The sequence below is a fragment of the Dipodomys ordii genome, unplaced genomic scaffold, assembly GCF_000151885.1.
Source record: "Dipodomys ordii isolate 6190 unplaced genomic scaffold, Dord_2.0 Scaffold5, whole genome shotgun sequence".
In the NCBI taxonomy this organism is placed as follows: Eukaryota; Metazoa; Chordata; class Mammalia; order Rodentia; family Heteromyidae; genus Dipodomys; species Dipodomys ordii.
This window is the reverse complement of record NW_012267221.1, coordinates 36,298,351-36,322,432: the sequence shown is the minus strand read 5'-3', so window position 1 is coordinate 36,322,432 and position 24,082 is coordinate 36,298,351. Positions and strand designations below refer to the sequence as shown.

General features: G+C 36.0%; 2 protein-coding genes across 6 annotated transcripts in view; one reads left to right on the top strand and one right to left on the bottom strand.

Moving 5' to 3' along the window:
* Positions 1-2,582: 2,582 nt before the first annotated feature.
* Positions 2,583-23,993, top strand: Osgepl1 (O-sialoglycoprotein endopeptidase-like 1). Of its 5 annotated transcripts, XR_001175576.1 has the most exons (10): positions 2,583-2,745; positions 4,570-4,814; positions 5,925-6,312; positions 6,975-7,179; positions 7,316-7,464; positions 8,454-8,584; positions 8,704-8,775; positions 9,979-10,084; positions 11,238-11,346; positions 12,021-12,284. XR_001175576.1 is itself a non-coding variant. In XM_013029521.1 (9 exons), exons 2-8 carry the CDS (start codon positions 4,594-4,596, stop codon positions 10,055-10,057), a joined length of 1,245 nt encoding a protein of 414 aa, XP_012884975.1. In that variant the 5' UTR covers positions 2,583-2,745; positions 4,570-4,593; the 3' UTR covers positions 10,058-10,084; positions 23,978-23,993. The 5 variants fall into 5 exon arrangements, 4 of the variants coding, with proteins under 4 accessions (XP_012884975.1, XP_012884982.1, XP_012884956.1 ...); XM_013029521.1 differs by lacking the exons at positions 11,238-11,346; positions 12,021-12,284 and adding an exon at positions 23,978-23,993; XM_013029528.1 differs by lacking the exon at positions 11,238-11,346 and having other exon boundaries at positions 7,167-7,179.
* The window catches only part of Ankar (ankyrin and armadillo repeat containing), a 55,512-nt gene continuing 45,736 nt past the window's right edge, over positions 14,307-24,082 (bottom strand). The window contains exons 21-24 of the mRNA XM_013027598.1: positions 21,552-21,661; positions 19,383-19,579; positions 16,206-16,252; positions 14,307-14,557 (exon numbers count right to left, since the gene is read on the bottom strand). Coding sequence (XP_012883052.1) covers positions 14,307-14,557; positions 16,206-16,252; positions 19,383-19,579; positions 21,552-21,661 — 605 coding nt within the window. The remainder of the gene's footprint in view (positions 14,558-16,205; positions 16,253-19,382; positions 19,580-21,551; positions 21,662-24,082) is intronic.

The window sequence follows — 24,082 nt, the reverse complement described above, 5'->3', positions numbered from 1 at the left end:
TTTCAAAAGCTTTCCAATTCAGTCATCAAAACTACACTGCCACTTTTCAAGTTTATTTTTAAGATTAAGATAACTAAAAATGTTCCTTTGTTTTACTTAATTTTAAAGTTAATCTGAAAGGCTTCCATTTTTACACATATTTCAAAAATGGAAGCCTTTTCCAATTTCCCTCATTTTCCCTTTTCAATGGGATATTTGGTGGCCCACTCTGTTCCACGTACTATAGACAGTATTACTGATTTTATGAGCAAGACAATCCAGTTCCCTTCCCTGCAGTTCTTAATCTCGTTGAAGACCAGATAAGGTAATACTTGGTATTTCATAAAGTGTGATAAATTGTATGGGGAAAAAAACAGGTGATAGAACTACCTCTGAAAGTTCTTTCCTGAGGATCTTATTGAGTAACGTTTGAGCAACTCTAGTACAAAGATTGAAGATGATTTCCACTAAGGGTATTGACAATTATTGAAGAATTATTGAAAGCAGGGAGAATGAGACATCTAAAGGAATTGTAAAGACATAGCAAGGAGTAGAAAGTTATAAAATTAGGTCTAAGAAGTAGGTAGAGAGGCCTGATAATTTATTCTATGTATGACAGAACCATTGTAGAATTATAGGGAAAATTAACAGGTTCTAATTTTTTTCATCAACACCACTAACATTGAGAATCACGGGAATGGAAAACAGGAAGAATAAATTGAGACGCTCTTGTAAGAAATAGCTTATAACTGAGGAAGTTACAGATGAAGTAAGACAGTTTGGAAATGTACTTTGTATCTCCAAGCAGCTCACAAGACATTGTTGAATTTGGGATGGCAAGAGGGAATTTAAGTGACTCCTAAGTCTTGGCCTTAACAGGTAGATGAATGGTTGTACTCAATTTGAAAACTTCTAATTTCACTATATACTATTTTTTTAGAGTTGATAAGATATACAGTAACACTTCTTTTATGGGTGCTTTTTTTCCTTAATACAACCTACTAGCATTTTAACTTTTTAGTATAATTTATTTTTTACTATTTTAAGGTCATTGTACAAAAGGATTTCAAATTAACAATTTCAATTTATGAGTACATGCACTTTAGCCCTTTTGATAGCCATATGTCACTGAATTACTCGTGGTGACTAAAATCTGACATCTTCAACATGCAATGCTGTAAAACAGAAGGAATTATCATACCTAATCAAACAAGATGACTAGGTTTTCATACTCTTAGCTCTTGAGTTTTCTTTTTCCTTTTATTCTGGCAGTCAACAATTGGCCACCAGAAAAGTGAGTTATTCTGTCTCCTGGAAGTTAAAAAAGATTTCAGAGCCAGATGTCCAGTCTGAACCATTTTAGGAGATGTGTGACTTGTAAATTACCCCACCCCTGTGCCCTCCTTGGTTGTGAAATGAGGACAGAAACCAACCACTCATGGGGATTTCATTTAATATTCTACCAGTGTTTAGCAGATAAATGCCACTTCATTGATATTGTTACATATAAATGAAAAACTTTGAAAAGCAATCATTCCAACTGAGGTAATTGTGCATCTAGTTGTTTTTATCTGTCTTGGGCTCTATTTTTAAGTTACATACCCTGAGCTTCATACTCTGCAAGGCACAGATGAGCTAGTCCTAGCTAACCTTGCTTGTGAAGTCTTTGCTTACTAAAACCCTAAAGTTTAGCAAGGGAGAAGACTGAGGAGAAATCCATTCAGAGAAATGGTAAGAAGCTCATAATCCAAGCCAGAAAAGACTGAAAAACGTGCAAGAAAGTGAGTCCATAACTACATGTGGTTGCATGCATATGTAGTAAGCGGGAGCTATATGTAATCCAATACAAAAATATATCCTGTTAAAAATTACCACTCCCACTTGCTTGCCTATTTTTAGATTAAAAAATTAAGTCAGCCGCAGACGTTTCACTCAACATGAATTGGGAGAACAGTAATGATTTTCCACTGTTGGCCTGGAAGTACCAACATCCTACTCTCCACGTCCAGCTGAAAGTACTGCATTAGGTATGTCCGCCCCACCATCTCTATTGAGCGTTAGTTCCCCCAAAACGAAATGACTGTACCTCACCCTCTTCTCAGAGTGAAGAATCCAAAGGCAGAAAAACTTAGAATGCGGCAGAGCCGGGAAAATGCTGTTAGTGAGACCCAGTGACAAGGGAGCCTGGTTTCCTGCGGGTCCGGGAGTAGTGAGAGCACTCGCACAAAGTGAGAGACGAAAGTCAGCTCTGCCTACGGAGCGCCGCCTAGCGGAGCAGGAGCGGCCAGCGCGACGAAGGCAGGCACGCTGGCCCGGGCTGTGGCGTCACTTCCGGGCGCCGTCCCGGCTCGCGCGCCGCGGGGGACCTTATGGCCGGTTCAGGGAGAGGGCACGGGGGTCACTTGGTTCTCCAGGACGGTGGGTAAGGTTGTTCATCGCTGACTCCGCGAATGCGTACCCACTTCTGGGGATACGGGTCCAGCCCGAGTCCCCCCCCTCGGGTCAGAGAGAAACTCCTGCTCTCGTCACCCGGTTCGCTTGGAAGCAGCCTTGCCCTTGCCAGGTCTAATTCCCGGCCGTCTCAGCTTCTCCAGACGGCTTCTCATCCCTGCATGGCTTCTTTCCCATTACAATAGTCTTCGCTGCCTTGCTTCATTTTTCCGATGCTGGGAATCGAATCCCAGGCTTTTTGCTTCCTAAGCAAGCGTTCTAACGCGGAGCCACATCTTCAGTCCTTATTTTGATCTGAACCCCCGATTTTCCTTTGAGAAGGAAAGGACTTGCTTTGCATTGTAAAAATACTAAAGTGTTTTAGCGGTAGGCTAAAGAGGATTGGGGACGGAAATTATGGTTACCTGGCAAAAGTGTAAATTTAACTCAGAATAAAATGTGTTAGCCCTCCCTAGGAAGTTCTTCTGAGACCTGAGGACTTCAGAACACATATCATTAATGAGGTTGAAAGGCAAATTAAAGACTGAGAGCGCGAGAGAGAACTAATTCCTGCAGATGTAGCAGGTTTGTGTTCTTTTGATTTTAAATAAAAGTGACTTCTTCCAGGCAGAAATTTTAAAATGTCATTCTGTAATGAAAAAAAAAGTGTTAGTAATTTTAGTCAAGATGTGTTCCTTTAGGTTAATTTTATGTGATGATTGTTTCTAAACTAGAAAACCATATACTGACTGGTGTGCATGTGTGTTCTAAATAATTGTTATTTAAAGGATAACATTTTATTAGGAATTGCCTTTATAAAAAAAATACCACAGTTTGTCTTCATTTTGGTTTCCAAATATTTTTTTTAAAAAAGCATTGGCATAGGGCTGGAAAGGTGGCTCAATGGTAGAGCGCTTGCCTTGCATGCCTGAGGCCCTGGGTTCGATTCCTCAGCCCCACATAAGCAAAAAGAAAAAAGCTGGAAATGGTGCTGTGGCTCAAGTGGTAGAGCGATAGCCTTGAGCTGAAGAGCTGAGGGACAGCGCTCAGGCCTAGATTTCAGGCCCCATGACCAGACCCCCCCCCCGCAAAAAAAAAGCATTGGCATATGTGAAATAGCTTTGGGATGGGATCCACATCTAAACATGAAACTCATATGTTTCATACACTCCTTAACATATAGCCAGGAAGTAATTTTATATTTTTATAAAATTTATATTTTATATTTGCTTAAGTTAACACAGACATAGTTCTTCAGGTGTGGAGTTTTACTGTGCCAGTGTCCATGCTCAAAAAGATTTTTTGAAATTGGGAATCAGCATCTCATACCTGTAATATCTCAGGAAGCTGAGATCTGAGGATCAAGGTTGAAAGCCAGCCTGATCAGGAAAATCCCTGAGATTCTCATTTCCAAACAACTACGGAAAAGCAAGAAGTAGATAAAGTGGCTCAAGTGTTAGAGCACTAGCTTTGAAGAAAAAGCCAAGCAAGAATGCAATTCCTGAGTTCAGGCTGTGTACTGGAACAAAATTGGAGTGTTTTAGAGTTTTGGTTTGGGGTTACTTAAAAATACAAACAAAAAAACCTTGGAAGTGATGCTGTGGTCCCCAGGCCCTGGGTTCAGGTCCCACAACTGACTAAATAAATAAACAAATAACCATGCATAGTGTAATATACCTATAATCCTATTTACTCTGGAGACAGAGAATGAGAGGAGTGCTATTCTAATCTTGCCAGGGCAGGGCAAAATGTTTCAAGACACCATTTCAACCAATATGTCATCCAACTACCTAAGATAAACAGGAGACTTTATTTGAAAAACAAAGCAAAAAGAATTGGGGGCCTGGCTTAAAGTTGTAGATTACCTTTCTAGCAATCATAGGCCCTGAGTTTAAACACCAGAACTGCCTTTTTTTTTTGTATCACACTTCTTTTTTCTATCTTTAAAAGCCTTACATTCGTTAATACTTCTATTATATACAGATTAATACTCATATACACAGACTGCTAGGGCATTATGAACTTTATCATCATCTTTACAAACTTTACTAAATTCTATAGGACAATATAGTAAAAAAAAAGCATTATTTTGCTTAATTAATGGGTTAATTGCTAATATCAGTTCCAAATAATAGCTTTTCTCTCTGTCACTATTTTCTAGAAATTATCTATACAGTAGGAAGCATGCTCATACTGAATAAGACAGCTGGAGTTTTTTCCAAACCATCAAAAAGCAAAGTTTATGGATTTTTAAGAACTTTTAATTTTCATCCTGAACCACAATTTCTTCATAAACTGGTACTGGGAATTGAAACTAGCTGTGATGATACAGCAGCTGCTGTGGTGGATGAAACTGGAAAAGTCTTAGGAGAAGCAATACATTCCCAGACTGAAGTTCATTTAAAGTAAGTAGACATTGAAGTTCATTTAAAGTAAGTAGACATTATTTTATAATTCCTACCTTATTTTGAAAGAGTTAGATGAAACCATTCCTTCTGAAATCATTTGTCACATATACAAGTTAAATTTTAGGAACTTTATTATCTCTTTGTGTAAAAGCAGCTAGCAACTGATATAGAAAGCCACAACACCTCATCCTGGATTTTAAGGCTTCTCATTGTATGATACTAGCCTTTGCTGATGTCTTTACCAAAACTGAACATAAGCTCACTCCAATTGTAATTCAGTGATTTTTGTTTGTTTGTCTTATCATGCTGCCTTAGATTGTAAATCAGTCAGATATTTTTCTTGCTAACAAATTTCCCTCCGAACTTGTTATTGGGAGTAACTCTTTTGTTTTACATGGACCAAAACTATCATCCCAACACTGAATATTCAAACTTTATTTTAGGATTGTGAGCTATCCATTATCCTGGTATTACCTTAAGTGCAATGTGTTTAAAAATCAATTCTTCAGAAACTTTTTTTCATGTTTCTGTTTCTATTTCTTATCTGTTCCATCTTATCTGAATCATCTTTGATGCCTTGGTCCCTCATGACTCTGTGTCCAATTAACTTATTACTATTTTCAAAGCTTTGTCCTCTTTCCATTTCATATCACACAGTTTGAGTCAGTTTGCACAAATAATTTTGAAATATTTTAAATTTCTCAGTGTGTAAAGCACTTAATTTTCCTAAAATATTTTATCCTGTTCTTCCCATGCAGACTGCTTTATTGTGTTTAATATGATTGTGTTTAACTTCTTCAGTATGTTTAAACAAAATTTTATCCTGTCTTTCCTTTCCTCGTGATTTCTTTAGAATGGTTAAAAGTTTGTTTTAGTGACAAGTCTGGGAATTTTGTTGAAAAGTTGAGTCAGAAACATTTTTCTCTAATCACTATGTAGTAAGTTCCTACTATAGTGTGTTGCTTTATAAAGCACATGAATTGAACATGCGTGTTACTAATATTTTCTGCTATATGATGATTGATGTAGAACCATATCAGCTATAACTGCATCATTTTTCTTTCTTTTCCAACATTATTATGAAAGCTGTCTTTTTGTTCCTTTCAGAACAGGTGGGATTATCCCTCCAGTAGCTCAACAGCTTCACAGAGAAAATATTGAACGGATAGTACAAGAAGCTCTTTCTGCCAGTAGAATCTCTCCAAGGGAACTCTCAGCGATTGCAACCACCATAAAACCAGGACTTGCTTTAAGCTTAGGAGTAGGCTTATCATTTAGTGTACAGCTGGTAAAACAGTTCAAAAAACCGTTCATTCCCATTCATCATATGGAGGCTCATGCACTTACAATTAGATTGACTAACAAAGTAGAGTTTCCTTTTCTAGTTCTTTTGATTTCTGGAGGTCACTGTCTGTTGGCATTAGTCCGTGGAGTTTCAGATTTTCTGCTTCTTGGAAAGTCTCTGGACATAGCACCTGGTGACATGCTTGACAAGGTAATTAATTTCATTCTTTTCTATTATAATGCATCAATTAAATAATAGATGTGTTCATCAAAGTATTTTAGTGATATTATATACTGAAAAACACAAAAAGGGTATGGTGATACCTGTCTATAGTCCAAGCATTCTGGAGGCTGAGGTAGGAAGATCTATTTTTAAGGTCTCCCCATACTATATAGGAAAACCTTGTCCCAAAAATAGTAATAATAAAATATTTTAAAGCTAGTACATAATTTTTTAACTTTTAGCCATACTAATAGCAAGTTTTATATCTACATGTAAAGGTGAAAAGAGCTTGCAGCTGCAGTCATTATTGTAGTTAAATGTTTGTGAAAAATGCTTTGTAAGTTATAGCATACTGAAAAAATTAAAATGAAAGGATATGTAAAAATTAACATACCAATTTTGTAATTAAGTTGTACCATATACATTGGTTTTTTGGGGGGGGGTTAGAGTGCTACTGACAACCCACAGTGCTTGTGATCTCTGCCTCTTAAGTAACTGAGATTACAGGTATGTATTACCATGTCCAGTCCTAGTATATTTTACTCATTCAGTATTTTTAGAATATTTTTTCTTTTGTCTTTTGCATATTATTATTTCAAAATGTGTAATTTTAACTAATTAAGTAATACATATGTTTTTGTTTTCGATAGGTAGCAAGGAGACTTTCTTTAATCAGACATCCAGAATGTTCCATCATGAGTGGTGGGAAGGCTATAGAACATTTGGCTAAACAAGGAAATAGATTTCATTTTGATATCAATCCACCTATGCAACAGGCTAAAAACTGTGATTTTTCTTTCTCGGGGCTTCAACATATTATTGATAAAATAATAATGCAAAAGGAAAAAGAAGAAGGTACATACATAAATATACATTTTTTTAACCTTAATATACTGGGATGTTTTCCTTTAAGAAGAAGGTATATATCTAATTGGTAAAGTTGGGCAGATAATCATGGATTTTGCCTAAAAATACCTAATCATTTCTGTAGGTATTGAGAAGGGACAAATCCTGTCTTCGGCTGCAGACATTGCTGCTGCAGTCCAGCACACAACAGCATGCCACGTTGCAAAAAGAACACATCGTGCTATTCTCTTTTGCAAGCAAAGAGACTTGTTACCTCACAGTAATGCAGTAGTAGTAAGTTTTGTCATCTAATCTACTGACAGTATACTTTACAGTTCCTTACTTTTTCTCAAGAATTTTATCCTATGTTTAAGTAAATATAGTTCTAATGGTCTGAAACTATTCAGAGTAGAAAAGACAACCATTTATAGTATAGCCTGGGTAACAAAACCACCAGGGTCACTCCTCTTTCAACTGAAAATATTTATATAAGTAATCAAGTACAGTAATTCCATTCTATATTTCTAGAAAACTGGTATCTTTGAACCTTTATTAAAATCCCTTTAAATATTCTTAAAATTCTTGATATAATCATTTTATTTAATATAACCTAGCTTTATTATTCTGATGAAGTAAAAAATGTTTAAATGGCTGGGCACTGGAGGCTCATACCTGAAATTCTAGCTACTCAGCTACTGAGATCTAAGGATCATGGTTCAAAGCTAGCCCAGACAGAAAAATCCATAGGACTCTTATCTCCAATTATCCACCAGAAAATGGAAGTGGAGCTTGGCTCAAAGTGGTAGAGCACTAGTCTTAAGTACAAAAGCTCAGGGACAGCGCCTTGGCCCTGAGTTCAAGCCCCATGACCAACCAAAAGAAAAGTTTAAATGATTATTTGTGAAAGAAAATAATGAATTTTAACTTTTTGAAGAATCTAGTAGAATGAAAAAAAGTGGTCAGGGTCTAAAATATCAGTAACATACTTGCAATTATGTAAATATTCTAATAAAATTGTTTATATGTTGATATCAAAATTGCTAGTGGGTTTTTTTTGTCAATCTCCACATTTTTATTACGTAGACATATCACTTTATCCATTCCCAAACCCAAAGTGTGATAGTTTATTGTTTAAAGCTGACATTTTCTCCAGTCATAATTAATAGCTTGGGTTTATGTATACATATATATATAATATATTACACTATATATTATGTATAATATATATTACATATCTATATATATGTAATAGTTGTGAATTTTGGTCTTCTTGATTGCTTCAGGTTGTATCTGGAGGTGTTGCAAGTAACTTGTATATCAGAAGAGCTTTGGAAATTGTAGCAAATGCAACACAATGTACATTGTTGTGCCCTCCTCCCAGACTGTGCACTGATAATGGAATTATGATTGCATGGTAAGCCACAGGACATATGTATTCTTTGCTCTAATGATGTAAATAGTACTTACATTTCACCATACTAAGTCATTTTCCTATCAATCTTTAGGATATTGATTTTAACACTTTTTGTTTAGGAATGGTATTGAAAGATTACGTGTTGGCTTGGGCATTTTACATGACACAGATGGCATCCGCTATGAACCAAAGTAAGTGCTACTATTTCTAATTTCTATACAAGTTACATTACAGAAGCAAAGCCTGGATTTTGCTTTCACATGAGGATTTCTTTGATATCTGATGGTAGTTGAAGGAGAGTTACATTTTTTTCATGAAGCCAGTTAAATATTTTTGAGAAAAAGTTAAGAATTAAGAAATGACTTATGGGTGTAATTTTGACATAATCACCATGGCCTGAACTTTTGCAGTATCAAATAGGTTTCAAAACCAGCTGAAAACTCACAGAAAGCATTCAGATGTAATACTGGCCTGTGATTATGCTCTTACAAGAGTAGCTGAGCACTGGACAGAAGATAGCTGTTTACTACAAGCCTTATTTCCTCTCTCAAATCAAAGTTTCAATAGTATCATTTTAAAATTTGCTATGAAGTTCTGCTCTCAGTTAATTCTGTAATACTAAAGGGCTTACCTTTTATAATCTGACATAATTCTATTTAAACATTGTTTTATCTGATATTGATATATTTTAGTCCATAATGAGGCAGTTGTGCTATGTTAATCACAAACTTTAATATGATTGTGAAATTAGTAGTTAAGTTAGTAATGTTTGAAAGAATCTCCTGTGTGTTGAAGAAGATCATAAAAAGGAGGGTAGGAGCTAGACCATTCCAGAACGATAATACACAAAGGAAGGTTGGAAAGGAAAGAAGAATTCACAGAAACCTGGAGAATTTCTAAAATGTAAATGGATGAAAGTTTGACCTAAACTGTGTGACAAAATGGTTTTTCCCCTTTAGTTTTATTATAAAAAAAAATCCTTCATCATTTTTGTTTCACTTATGGACTTATGGTTGTGTGTGTGTGTGTGTGTGTGTGTTTCACGAGAGACTGAATACGTGGTTCAGTGCTTAGGCAAGTGCTCTACCACTGACTGAACTACATTACCAGCTCTCATTTAAGTTTTTAATTTACTAATTTACAGACTTGAGAATAGAATTCTTTCAAAAAATCTCAAAATTTAGATTTCTTATTAATAAGATGATCTTTATTATCTTAATTTGAAAATCAATATAACTGTATCTATGTAGGAACTAATAGGAACTATTAACACAGGATGAATTATATATTAGATTCATACATTATCAAAACTAAGCAAATAGTGTACAGAACATGTGGTAGATGGATATGAAGCAAGTATTGAAATAATGTCACTTTTTAAATTTATGATACAGATGTCCTCTTGGAGTAGATATATCAAAAGAAGTTGAAGAAGCTGCTATAAAAGTACCATCATTAAAAATGAAGATTTGATTTTTACTTTCTGAAATTTTTCTACAGGTAGTATTTCAACATTAAAGTTATTTTAATATTTTATGTATCAGATTGTAGTTATATATTAATTAGCCATCTAGACTTTATTTTATGGGGAATACTGAAGGAAGTTGGTGGAAAGGGGAAAAGGAGCAGTAGAAGAGAATATGATGGTAGTATATTGTATGTACATGTTGTTAAGTCAAATAAAATAACTAGACTGCCAGAGAACCATGCAAGACTACTTCTCACAAGGGAGAAATGAGAAGCAACATCAGCTATAGTCTGGGGTGACCTTATATAACCTAGGTGGTTTTAAGAGGGGCTAGAAGAAGGGAGGCAGAGACCCTGGTGTGGACGTGTGGGCCAGGGGCTTCATCATGTCAGACTAGGATTTATGGCTGTTATCCAAATGGTAGATAAAGGTCCTGCCATTTGTTCAGACAAAAGATCACTTTAAGCAGCTCTTGTTGCCTCTTGTTGTAGCTGCCCCAGAGAAGTGCCATCCTAAGGTAAATGGGATTGGAAGTTGATTATTTACTGCCTTTACTACATAGGCTGGTATCACCTATGAAGGGAGCATGCTAAGCTGTAGAGAAGGGAAGGAGTGGACTAAGCTATGGGAAGGGACTCATTTCAGTAACACATGTAAAAACAATGAATCCTATTTTTAAAAACTGCAAGAAAAATTTTAAAGGAAGACCTGGAGAGATGAATGATAAAAAAAGACAGAGGAAGTGAATATGATCAAAGCACATTATATGCATTAATATATACTAATAAAAATAACTTTTAAGACTCTTGCTATTCCTTATCTTATGTCTGCTCTTCTGAGAGGCTAGTATGATAGTCTTAGCTGGAAGCTAGACTAGACAGAAAAATTCAAGATACTATCTTCAATTAACAAAAGTCAGAATAGAGGCATAGCTTAAGTAATAAAGTGCCATCCATGAATGGAAAAAAGAAGAGAAGCCCTGAGTTTAAGTCCTGATACTGGCATAAAATAAAATACATAGAAGAAACTTTTCAATCACATTTTATATTTGGATTTGTGCTCTATATCTGAATTCATTGTTAGAATAATACAAATTATGAAGTGAAGTTCACCAAAATTTTTCTGTCACATAAACTATAAGAATAACTATAATCTGAAATTTTCAGAGTCTAAAAATTGTTCCAGGTGCTCTCCCAAGAAGGATAAAAGGAAGTAACAGAGAAAAAAGGAAAAGGGAGAATTATCAAGCTTATATTGGCAAACACATGTGCCAAAATTATAGTACAGCTAAAAGGTAGGCAACTGGTTGAAACCTTGCATGTCTTGAGTCTTCTCTCAGCCATTATTTTTGTTTTATGGAAAAGAAAACATGGTATAATAAAAATAATCCTGAGAATGTCATATATTGTAGGAATGGTAGGATGGTCTGATTTAGTCAAAACACAGGAAATACCTGTGACTAAACAAAAGGTTTCCCTTATTCTCAACCTAATAATCATCTTCAAATAGTCTAGAGCCAGGTCACATGCCGATGGCTCATGCCTGTAAGCCTAGCAGCACAGAAGGCTGAGATCTGAGGTTCAAAGCCAGCCAGGGCAGAAAAGTCCAAGAGACTCTTATCTCCAGTAAACCACCAGAAAACTGGAAGTGGCACTGTGGCTCAAGTGGTAGAGCACTTGCTTTGAGCTGAAGAGCTGAAGGACAGCATCCAGGCCCAGAGTTCAAGCCCCATGACCAACAACAACAAGAAAAAAAAAACAGTAACAAAAAAATAGACCTTGCGTGAAACCAGTTTCAAAGTACAAAAAGGTTTTTTAAAAAAATATATATTTAGAGGCTTACACTGTCCATTGATATGAATTCTTTTGGTACTAAATAAAAGGCACAGTTCCTTATCATTTGATTTAATTATCCTTTAGTGTAAAACATTCCATTCTCCCCTCCACCCCCATGTTTTCTATATTTTAGTCCATTAATCAGAAAGTTGTAACTCAGACATAGAAGACAAAGGAAAAAAGAGGCAGTTTGACTAGAGGTATGATTGGAGTGAGGTGGAATAAGCCAAAGGACATCTTGATCCACCAGAAGCTGGAAAAGACAAGAAACTGATTCCCTTCTAGAGTCTTCTGAGGAAATTATGCCCAGCTTTGAACCTGATTTTAAACTTCTATTCTCCAGAATCATAAGAGGATAAATGTTGTTTAGAGCCACCAAATTATAAATAAATAAATAAACAAATAAATAGTTGTGACTTAAAACACTTAATATAATTTGACTTGAATTAGAAGATTTAAGAGGTCTTTTAAGTTGAAGTCTTGCTGTGGTTAAGAACACAGGCTTTGGGCTGGGAAGGTGGCTCAGTGGTTAAAGCGCTTGCCTTGCATGCCTGAGGCCCTGGGTTCGATTCCTCACACCACATAAGCAAAAAGAAAAAAGCCGGAAGTGGTGCTGTGGCTCAAGTGGTAGAGTGCTAGCCTTGAGCTGAACAGCTGAGGGACAGTGCCCAGGCCCAGAGCTCAGGCCCATGACCGGACCCAAAAAAAAAAAAAAAAAAAAAACACAGGCTTTGGACTCTAAGAAAGACCTAAATACATGTAGCTACTATCATTCCCACCATTATTGTAGCATTAAAGCATGTGAATACTAGTTACTGTATGTATTTGATGCTTACTGGAGCCCAAGTAAGAAATGGATATAACAAAACCCTCTGGCAATTGAGCAAAGCAGATAGAGAAAAGGGATGGGGGGGTGGGGTTAAGAACCCACTGAAGTTCAGTTGTACTTGTATCACATTTGTGTGATGTAAAAGTAGAAGCAGAAATACACCAAACCATGTACCCATTTAAAATGTCTTTCAAACAAATACATTACATGGTTTTAAGCCACAAAGAATATTGTCCTTTCTAGCTACAAACTAAACACACTTTGTTTAAATAATGGAGGATGTTTAACACTGGCAGCTAAGTTTTTTGTTTTTTGGATTTTTTTTTTTTTTTGCCAGTCCTGGGGCTTGAACTCAGGGCCTGGGCACTGCCCTGAGCCTCTTTGTGTTCAAGGCTAATGCTCTACCATTTGAGCCACAGTACTCCTTCCAGCTTTTTTCTGAGTAGTTTATTAGATAATAGTCATACAGACTTTCCTGCCTGGGCTGGCTTCAAACTGGGATCTTCAGATCTCAGCCTCCTGAATAGCTAAAGATTACCGGTATGAACCACCAGTGCCTGGCTACATTTTCCCCCCATATTGTATGTCAGATAGGCAATGATTTCAAATTTTATTTTAAATAAATATTTCAGGCACACATTTCAGTTTTAGAAGCCTCACACATTTGTAATATTTATCATTAAATAGCACTAATGTATACTTCTTTAAATCCTCTTTAATCATACCAATTTTAAAAAATGTTCCTAACTCTCATTATTTATTAGTTATACTACTCATGTCAGTTTGTTTTGTTTTGTATTTTGGCCATACTATATTTGAACTCCATATTTTACTCTTGCTAAACAGATCCTCTCCTGCTTGAGCCACACCTCCAGCCTTTTTTTGTTCTGGTTATATTTTTATATTTTAGTTTCCCTCTTTCCTCAGTCTGGTGTGTACCACTATCCATCTGTTTATGCATTCCAATGGTAGCTGAGTATGCACCACCACACTTACCTTTCTCTGTTAAGATGGAACAGTTTTGTGAGTTTTTCTCCCCTGATGGCTCAAAACATAATCCTACTTCTAAGTAGCTAGAATTATAGGTGTGAGCCACTGGTATTGGTCTTCAGTTGATAAATCTTAATGAAATCAAGTACAGGCATTCTATTACAAAAATTCTACTTATTTTTTGAAATAATAGCTGACTTGCTATTAATTCCAGAAAACGTGCCAAGGCAAATCTATTTAGCATCAATATCAAGAACTTCCATTTGGGGCTGGGGAGGTGGCTCAGTGGTAGAGCGCTTGCCTTGCATGCCTGAGGCCCTGAGTTCGATTCCTCAGCACCACATAAGCAAAAAGAAAAAAAGCCAGAAGTGGCGCTGTGGCTCAAGTGGTAGAGCGCTAGCCTTGAACTGAAGAGCTGAGGACAGCACCCAGACCCAGAGTTCAGGCCCCACGACCGGACCCAAAAAAAACAAACAAAAAAAAAAGCAAAAAAACCCCAGAACTTCCATTCAAAAAACTTTATCCCATTATGTTATTAAAGATTAAAATAAAAAGATATAAAAATATTGCTCAGATATCCTTTCATACTGAAATGCTTTTTTATTGGCCTTCGGTAGGCTCTGGGTAAGATCCATGTTCATGTTGCCCAAGTCTACTTAAAACTACTATTCTTGGCCTTGATACATTTATGATATCTGATGACATCCCAGATGAAAAAGAGAAAATGTTATGGGAGACAATGGTCTTTTTTGTTTTTCTGAAGAGTCCCATGAAGTTAGTCACAGGAGGTATTAAAGTCAAAGAGTCTTTTGGTTGAATTTTAGGTTTTGCTTTCCTTCGATGTTCTTTTCCTAAAAATTAGAAGGCCACAGTTAAATGTCTCTTAGGTGTTAAGATTATAGGTATAGTCTTATTACACCCTATTTTGTTTACATAACTAAAATATACTTTAAAAATCAGATTTATAACTTACAGATGTTAAACGCCAAAAAATTGTGAGGCCCAGGATATGGTTTTCCAATTCTTTATACATGATTTTGTAAAAAATAAATAAATAAATGGTATTTTAACGCCAAAGAGAAGTTTTAACGCATTTTTATGCTTTTTTCCAGCCAAGTATAGCAATAAGTTGTTAAACAACATGAAAGTATGGTTTAAATGTGACTTGCTCTTGTTTCACCAAGGATACCCCATCTATAAATTCCTAAAACTAAGACCATATGTTTTCCATTGATACATTATACAATTTTGTGTGATAATCATATTTTCCTGTTGTCAAATTTGAAATGGCATAACATTAATTTTATCATAAAAGTGCCTATATTGTCCTTATTTTTTCTTATACTATCACAAGCCTATAAAAGCTCCATCGATATCTTAAAATTTTGGGCCTGATAAAATATAAGCCACTCAATCTATGTCAGTAATGATACAGATTATTGTTCTATACTGTTTAGAATACTGTACCAACACTGTTTAGAAATCAGTATTAAGTGAAAAAAGGACAGATGTGTGTGTGTAACTCATACTAAAGAGCTAAAGATAAATGCAGTCTTCTACTCATATTCAGAAATATACCCTATATACCCATTCTTAACATCCTTTTTCTTATCTCTAAAATAATGTATTAAATAGGTTTAGAAAAGAGAGTAAATAAAGTTCCTTCTCTCATTTTACTGTCTCTATTCTCTCCCTTGCTGTTTCTGAGTCCAATACTCATCTTGATTTCAGTGAATGTTCTGAATAGTTCTGTGCTTGATTTCAACTATAGGACAACATAGTCAAACTGGTTTTGTCCTACTCTAAGCTTAATAGATGAGCAAGCATATACATGAAGTTAATAAGTAAATTAAGTTCTTTATTCAATGTCTAGTAATAGGAATGAGTAACATAAGATCAAGATTTAAAAATTTCCTTATAAGATCAACTTTGCATCTACCAACTACGTATGAAATTGTATAAATTATGAATGTGTTCTGTGCTCTAAAATGTATAGCTAAATAAGTCCTAGTTACATGTTTAACAACTTTCTTCATGCTCAGCTGCAGAAAAGCAAAAGACAGACATTTCTAACAAGAGATAATATTTTGGTATAATTTGTGGAGGGGAAGGGAATAAACAAATCGTTTAAATAGGGATACAGGCGGACCCATTGCAACAATGACATGTACAAATCATTATGTGGAAAAACGAACTTCCCAGTAAGGGATAGGAAGGGGAAACAAAGAAGGAGACAACAACGCTTGATATGAAATGTACTCATTATCTCGCCCATGTAATTGTAACCCCTCTGTACGGTATTTTCACAATTAAAAAAAAAAGAGATTCATATTATGGTTAGTAAGAAATGAGGCTTGTAAATGGAGAAGTGTTTTAGGTACATTAAATATACAGAGACACTGTTTTATAGTTGCCTCCACATTTCAGATTTTGAGATTGGAACACAGAATTATAAAATGTTAGTATTAGAAGATACCTCAAATTTTAAAAAAAAGTTACCTTTTTTAAAGACAGGAATTATTGATGGTCCTCCATTCTTCTCCAGACTAAAAAAGGAAAAGATTTTAAATCAAATGATAAAATTATTGAAGACAAAGTGTTCCCAGAGAAACATATGAAGACCTATTTATTTCAGGTACTTAATTAGGCATCCATCTAGGGCCTAATGGCCCTTTTCAGACATATGTGAAACTACACATATTATAGGTACGCGAACTACAGGTATTTTATATTCAGTCACTTATTTACTCAATCCAAGCAGCTGAAACATTAAATCTGCTCAAAGTGATTACAAGAAGAGACACAAGTTGTTTTGAAGAAAACAGATTTAAGAAATTAGCATGTTTTCCAATTCCCACAGTTTCTATTAGGACTTCAAATGACTATGTAAAATACTACTTAACATCATAAATTAATTTTTGAGCCAATTAAAGTTATTTAACATCAATTATAGGAATTTAAATTTTAGATTCCATGGCTTATAAAAGATGAGGCTGTTTCTGGGAATTAAAGTGACTTTAAAGATGTTTTCATCTTTATACTTAAATTTGATAAATGTTGTTGTAAGAGAACTCAAGTCATGAGAAACAGAGAAGCCAGCACTTAAGAGGCAGAATTGGGAGTCTTTATTGGAGAGTTGTGGACTGCTGGTAGACATCTCAAAGACCAGCAGCCAGGAATGCAGCTAGCACAAAGCTTCTAAGCTTCTATAAGCTAAAACCACATAAGGTGTGAGGAATTTATCCTAACACAAGTGTTGTAACATAAGCAAAGAAAACCAAATGAGGACACTTTAATAAAGGTGTTAAATATAAGCAAAGCAAACTTTCTATGGAAACAATCAGAGGAAATCAAGGGCCAATTATTTTAGGGAAGTTAAGACTTTCCAGGGGCTTAACAATATAGGATTGAAGGAAGCAAATAATCCACAGGTCACCATGACATTGCCCAATAACTTTGGTGTTGGAGAGGAGGCTGGTAGACAATCTATGGACTTTAGTACTTACCATCACTAAGACAGTTCTGCCTTTTGGATCTGGAGAGACTCCATCCTTTTTGGAAGCTTGGATTACCAGCCAGTTATCTTTCCACAAAGGATCTGTACTCTCATAGGGTGGTGGGACTCCTGCCTGTCCCAGGGAAGCTTGCAATGGAGCTCACTGCACTGAGACTGATGGAAAACATGCTGCAAGTGGGTAAATGTCACCCTAAGTCTAGGTGAAGAGCAAACATGCCTAGTGCTCTAGGAAGAAGAGATGTTTCCACTGCTGGCCCGTCATATCATGGAGAAGATGGAGGAGTTCATGTGTAAGATTTAGGAAAGATGAGGAATGACATCCATATGATGTACTCCCTGACTGGCTGGAAGGTGGTTCACCCATGTCCTCCTTTTAGGCTTGCTTCAAGAACATTTTCCACATCCACCCAACACTAGCACCATCAGGACTCATGAAACTTGGTTTTGTACTCTTCATTTCTTTGGGAATGTTGGGTTGTGCTTAAACCATAGGTCCTCTCCAGAAGGTGGTTTGGAGAATGCTTTTGGGGAGTCTATGCTCAACCTTATTCTTTGATACCATCTAATTCGTAAAGAATGTCTCTTAAGACTTTTCCCAAAATGGACTCCAGGGATTGCTTTTCTGGTTATGGGGAGCTTTGTCTCTCGATTCTATTGTTCCTTCTACTGCTCCTTACAGGTTTGGCTAATCTACTTCATCTCCCTCTTCATCTATGTTCTGGACATTTTGCCAGCATTGTGGCACACACAACAGGCCTACTAAACTCGGGGTACTTAATTTGAGTGGTAGTATGCCCATCCTATAATGGATGGGCACAACCCCAGTGAGGGCCACCCCAGTGGGCCAGTTGGGCTGGTACTTCCTCACAGTTATCATGCACATGACCATAGCTGGCCTTGAAACTCCTTGAATTCCTCAGTGTTTTCCCAGATAATTTGACATATGGTTCCAGTCTCATTAGATGTTCTATGTCCTGATGATAACAGTAGTTTTTGTCCACTCTTAAGGGTTTCCAAACTTCAGGGATTGTGTTATGGTCTCAGATGTGGCTGTACAGATGGCTTCCTTCTCTTGCCTTCTCAATCAGGAAGAGGAGGGCCTTTTAAAAAATTAACTACTGAAGTATGAGGAAGAGCCTGAGTTCTCTGTCTCCAGAAGAAACACCTTAGGGAATTCAGCTCACTGTCATTCCCACTGGCAATACACATTACATTCTGATTGTCCTGGTGAAGAGTGGGGCAGTGGGGCTGGGAAGGTGGCTCAGTGGTAGAGTGCTTGTCTTGCATGCATGAGGCCCTGGGTTCGATTCCTCAGCACCACATAAGCAAAAAAAGAAAAAAGCCGGAAGTGGCACTGTGGCTCAACTGGTAGAGTGCTAGCCTTGAGCTGAAGAGCTGAGAGACAGCACCCAGGCCCAGAGTTCAGGCCCCACGACCAGACCCCCCCAAAAAAGAGTGGGGCAGTCATCCTTCTCAGTGTTTACTTCCTCCCCGGGAGGTCTTCTATCACAGAGTTAGGACTTTGAAGCTTATGTTGAGATTTTACTCCTCCAGTCAATTTGAGGGAGAAAAAAACATGAACCAGAACTCTAGAAATGGAAAGATTTTTCAGACAAAGTAGTCCTTCCTTAACCTTATCCTTACTTTGTAACCTGATTCATAATAAGCAGTATGTGTGTGTGTGTGTGTAGTATAAAATAGTCCCTTTTACATCTGCTTTGTAGATGTTTTTACACAGCAGAAAGAATTAAACCCACAAACTTTTATAGCCTGACTAATCGTGGCTTCAGATAACTTGAGCTTTTTTCCTTGTTAGAGGAATGTAAAATTAAAATGGGAAGAAACACTTAATAGTCAATATTAAGCTTTGAAATAAACCTGCTGTGTACCTTGAAGCAAAGACTGTTGGTAATAAAAGGACAGTAAGTAGTTGGCATTAGAAAACAACTACATATGTACATACATACATACATAAATGCATTCATGCATAAATAAGAATAAATAGACCATAATAATGGACATTTAAAGTGAAGTTTACCCTTTTTTACACAGCAGGTATAGTCATATCAAGGATACTACTCCATGGTTGATCTTCCTTAAACTTACATAAAATCTTTAATAATAATTTCCTTACTGCAATTCCAATGAAGACACAATACCTTAAAGAAGGAAGTCCCACCATTTCTTGCATTTGAAATTCCTTTAAAAATGCTGGGTTAATCTTAGCATCTCTGCTGATATTATTTGTTAGACGAAGGAACTGATTAGGTTTATTCCTACATTCTTTTAACAGGATACGGAAAGCATTTGCATTGTAAGTTAAGTAGCCAAGTGCACAGGAACAAGCTGTACGAACCTAAATAAAGGACAAACAATTCTTAATGGGCTTTCTTAAATTTTCTAATTCTAGGCTTTAAATGGCTACTTCATGGGAGTCTCTGTAGATAGTATGTAAACAAATGGCAATCTTCAGATGAAAGCAATTTTTAAAGAGGATGGTCAACTGTCATTGATTTCTAGTAGTTTTCACAATCCTTGTGTGTGTGTGTGTGTGTGTGTGCAATACAAGTGAGGGACTTTCAGTCCCCCTATCTCAGCACCCCTAATGCTGCTATTACAGTACTGAACTACTCTGCTTAGATGATTGCAAACTTGGCTGTACATTATTTGGAAAGCATTGACAATTATTATGATTGGGTTCTACCTCTAGAAAAACTCCCTTAGTTATTCTAGGGCATAACCTGGACTTGAGATTTTCTCAAAATTGCTCAGGTAATTGTCATAGGAAACCAGGAAGGAAACTGTAGGTGAAAAAGGAGGTCAACAATAGCTATAAATACAAAGTACTATGTTCCATGGATAAAGAACAAAGAATCACAAGGATGAGGCTACAGAGCTCTAGAAAAAATAGTTTTCTTTCTTTAGATGAAGTACACATTGCTTTGCTTATGACTCTACATACATTAGGTTGATAATATGTTTAAGGTATACTCTAGGAAGTTGGTAATTGGAAGATTAAAATTTTTCATAAAATGATCATGAATCAGGATTATCAGGATACCAAAGGGTTGATAATGGCATCCCAATGCTCTCTATGTCCCTACGTCTTCTACACCTTAAACTTTTGATTCTTTTCAATGTGTAGCTTCTACATCCTTAGCTTCTGCTGCTAAGAACTTAGATACAGAGTTTGGGGCCCTCTTTAGATGTACTGAATCAAGAATTCTGGAAATGGGGCCCAACAATCTATGGCCCTTCAGATGATTCCAATACACCCTACAGTTAAAAACATACTGCTTTAGACCTTAAGAGAATAAAGGAAACACTTGCAAGCTAACCACTGCAGAGGTCAGCATGGCCTCTTTCATATATATCCTACATCCTCCAACTTTGCTTGGAAGATTAAAAAGAAAACAACAACAACAACTGCCCTTTGGTGTTCCTCTTTCATTCATTCATTTCAAATTATACAAATGTCTTAGAGCACAAAGTAACCAGAATTATTTTGTCGTTATTGTTTGCTTTGTGGTACTGGAGAGCAAATTCAGTGACATGGTGCTTAAAGAGAATGATGGCTTGGATGTTAATATCACATCCTTGCATGCTGACACTTAATAAAAGGAGTCATGATGTAGAGCAAGATCTTGTTGATAGTTCCCAAAGCCTGTAGAAAAGGAAAATCCCAAGAAACTGGGTCCCTTTCTGATGTTCCAAGTCTAATAACATGGAGGGCTCATGTTATGTATATGCTTTATTAATGAGCTGTATATCCCAGCCTTTAGTTATTTGTTTGATATATGATCTCACTAACTTGCCCAAGCTGCTGTCATGCTTTCAATCCTTCTACCTCGACTCCCAGAGTGACTGGAATTATAGATTGCCACTATACCCACCTCAATAATCAGTTTTATAAAATATTTTATACTTTAATTACAAATTTCTATATCATCAATGTATGTATTTGAATACTGACTTAGATCATGCATTAAGAAGACCATTAGTTCATAGTTTTTGGTTTTTTAATTCAATGACTAATTTGGACAAATATTTCTTTTAAAATCTTTAAGTATAGTTGTTTTGTACTGCTTTTATAAATCAAATCCAAGAAAAATCTCAGAGTTAAGGCATATGTGTACTTTTTGTGGGAATCAGAATTGTGGGTGTCATATGTGGTTAATAATAGAAACTTTATTGAGAAATAAATTTTAAAAATTGTCTAAGTTTTGAGTTAGCATCATGATCTGTGTTATGTAATAATCAACTGAAGGAGAAATTATTCCATACTACCAAAGGTAGATACTGAATTTTATAATTAGTTTTGTGTTTACCTCTTCTCTTCCAGAGTACAAGTGGTAGCAGAGTCGTTGGACCGTTCCCATTGTGGTAAATGCTTCTGGAATACCAGCTCTAGAATGAGCCAGGCTAGCTATTAAGTTACCTATAAATTAAAAAATGAGGGAGAGTGGTCATATCAAATAAGAAACTGATACTTTGTGCTCTTGTTCACTTGTACATAGCATTAAAAAGAGTTACAAGAAGACACAGTAAGAGAGAACATGTATATGTAAATTTAGAGTGAACATTCCCTAAAACTATGGTTTGCTTTTCCATTTCATATAGTAAAGGTTAAGCAAGTTTATGTGACAGTTTCACTTTTTTTTAAATCAGATAATGTACTTTTTCTTGTGGCTTCAAAATATCTTTTGTTTTAAGGTTTTTAAGGGTTCTTAAAGTGAGAATGAATGTAACTGTTGAGTTATAATTAAGAAAATACAATATGTCCTTTCTGAAGTTCTAATGACTTTATGAGATTAAAATCAATATATCGCTGATTGAAGTTTAAAAATCATTGAACTTTTTGTCATAGAGGGGAAAATGTTATGGGACTGTAATTAAAATAATTAATTTGCAGGTACCAACTTAATTTGGTTTCATTTGTTTTTAAAATATTAATGTAGTTCTATGTGGATACTTTGTTCAGAGATTAAGTTTGTTCAGAGATTAACTAACTGAGAATAGAAAGCACTATTCTAAAGGAAAAGTTGTCTAAAGGCAACCACTCAAAAAAGGTAAAAAAAAAAAAAAAAAAATTACTTTAAAAGATGGAAAGTAAGAAATGGGAAACTGAGGGGGTATAGAACCTAAAACTAAGAAGAACTTGGTTTATTATTCCAAAAGAATAGGAGTAAAACTTTTAATAGAAAATAAATAAGCGTTACACATAGGAAAACAGACCACTTGGCAACAGGAACTCCAATCTCTGAACCTGTTTTAGGTAAGGCTCGCTTCATGGTAACTTGGATCACTGAGGCCTGGCCTGAGAGCCCAAATGTGCAGGTGCCTCTGGATTCATATGACTCTAAGTGCAGAGAAGGTCCAGTACTTTTTTAGATTGAATTTTCCTCTCCAGATTGAGAGAATTTGAAAGCAAGTATAACATGTTATTTCTTTTTAGTTGTTTTGTTTTTTGGTATGGCCTCATGATGTAGCTCAGGATGGCCTCACACTCTATTTTCCTGCATTAACCACATGAGTGCTGGGATTATAGGTATAGCTCACATACCTGAACTTTTTTTTTTTTTGGTTGTGGGGCTTGAACTCAGGGCCTAGGCACTTCCCTGAGCCTATTTGTGCCCAAGGCTAGTACTCTACAACTTGCACCACCGTGCCACTTCCTGTTTTTAAGTGGTTAATTAGAGATAAGAGTCTGATGGGGACTTTTCTGCCTGGGTTGGCTTTGAGTCGTGATCCCTCAGATCTCAGCCTCTTGAGCAGCTAGGATTACAGTGTGAGCCACCAGCACCTGGCCTCGCATGCCATATCATTTCTTAGACAAAAGAATTTGTGGAGCAAAATTTAGGTACACAACAATCATTTTATCAGAGTCAGAGAATTACTGTGACTTTGAATCAATATTATTCTTTTTAGGTCATGGGCAATAATGTTATTTTGATGAAAATGTTTAATAATTTCTTTTAAATATGTTTTTCTTAACTAGTTTGCTTCAGGAAAGTTTTTCTTTTGCTTGACTTTTCCTCTTTTCCATGCAAATTTACTCCATAAAAAATGTAATTCTATAGTGCAGTAAGTAGTTTCCTTTGCTGCCTCAGTGATCCAATTCAGTTAAAATACAAATATTCTTTATTATAGTAATCAAAAACAAATATAAGCTGAGCACCATGGCTGACACCTGTAATTCTAGCTATTCAGGATGCTGAGATCTGAGGATCATGGTTCAAAACCAGCCGGGAAGGAACATCCCTGAGATTCTTATCTCCAATTAACCACCAGAAAACCAGAAATTGTGCTGTGGCTCCCTCTCCTCTCTCTCTCTCTCTCTCTCTCTCTCTCTCTCTCTCTCTCTCTCTCTCTCTCTCATACACACACACACACACACACACATAATAGTGGCACTACTGACTGTCATTATTGTGTTGCTTTTAGTGTTATATCAAATCAGTTATATAATTTGTGTGAGCAGAAAAGTTAGGTGTAAAGTAAATGTAGTGACATATTAGCACTGTTGGACCATTTTTCTGCTGTGTGACATAGCAATATAAAGATTTTTTTTTTCTGGAAGTACTGGATTGAACTCAGGACTTTGTGCTTGCCAGACAAACATTCTACTACTTGAGCCTTTAAATGGTAGCAAAATATACACCAAAAGGAAATCAGACCAGAGGTATGTCATTGTAATCTGTCACTATTATTTGTTCATGGTAGTATACAGTTTAATGCTCATTTTATATTCTAGAAAAACAAGTGATTGAAAGAGGAACTATGAAAACAAAAAGATGCTGAGTGCAGGCCCACTATTCTCTGTAGACTTACTCTGAAGTTTAATGTAGATTAACTTGAA

Excerpts from the sequence above, each read along its gene's own strand:
- Osgepl1 (XM_013029521.1), top strand. The coding sequence starts at position 4,594 with ATGCTCATACTGAATAAGACAGCTGGAGTTTTTTCCAAACCATCAAAA. Across the intron at positions 6,313-6,974 it reads CTGGTGACATGCTTGACAAG|GTAGCAAGGAGACTTTCTTT; the intron begins GTAATTAATTTC and ends TGTTTTCGATAG. Across the intron at positions 7,180-7,315 it reads GCAAAAGGAAAAAGAAGAAG|GTATTGAGAAGGGACAAATC; the intron begins GTACATACATAA and ends TCATTTCTGTAG.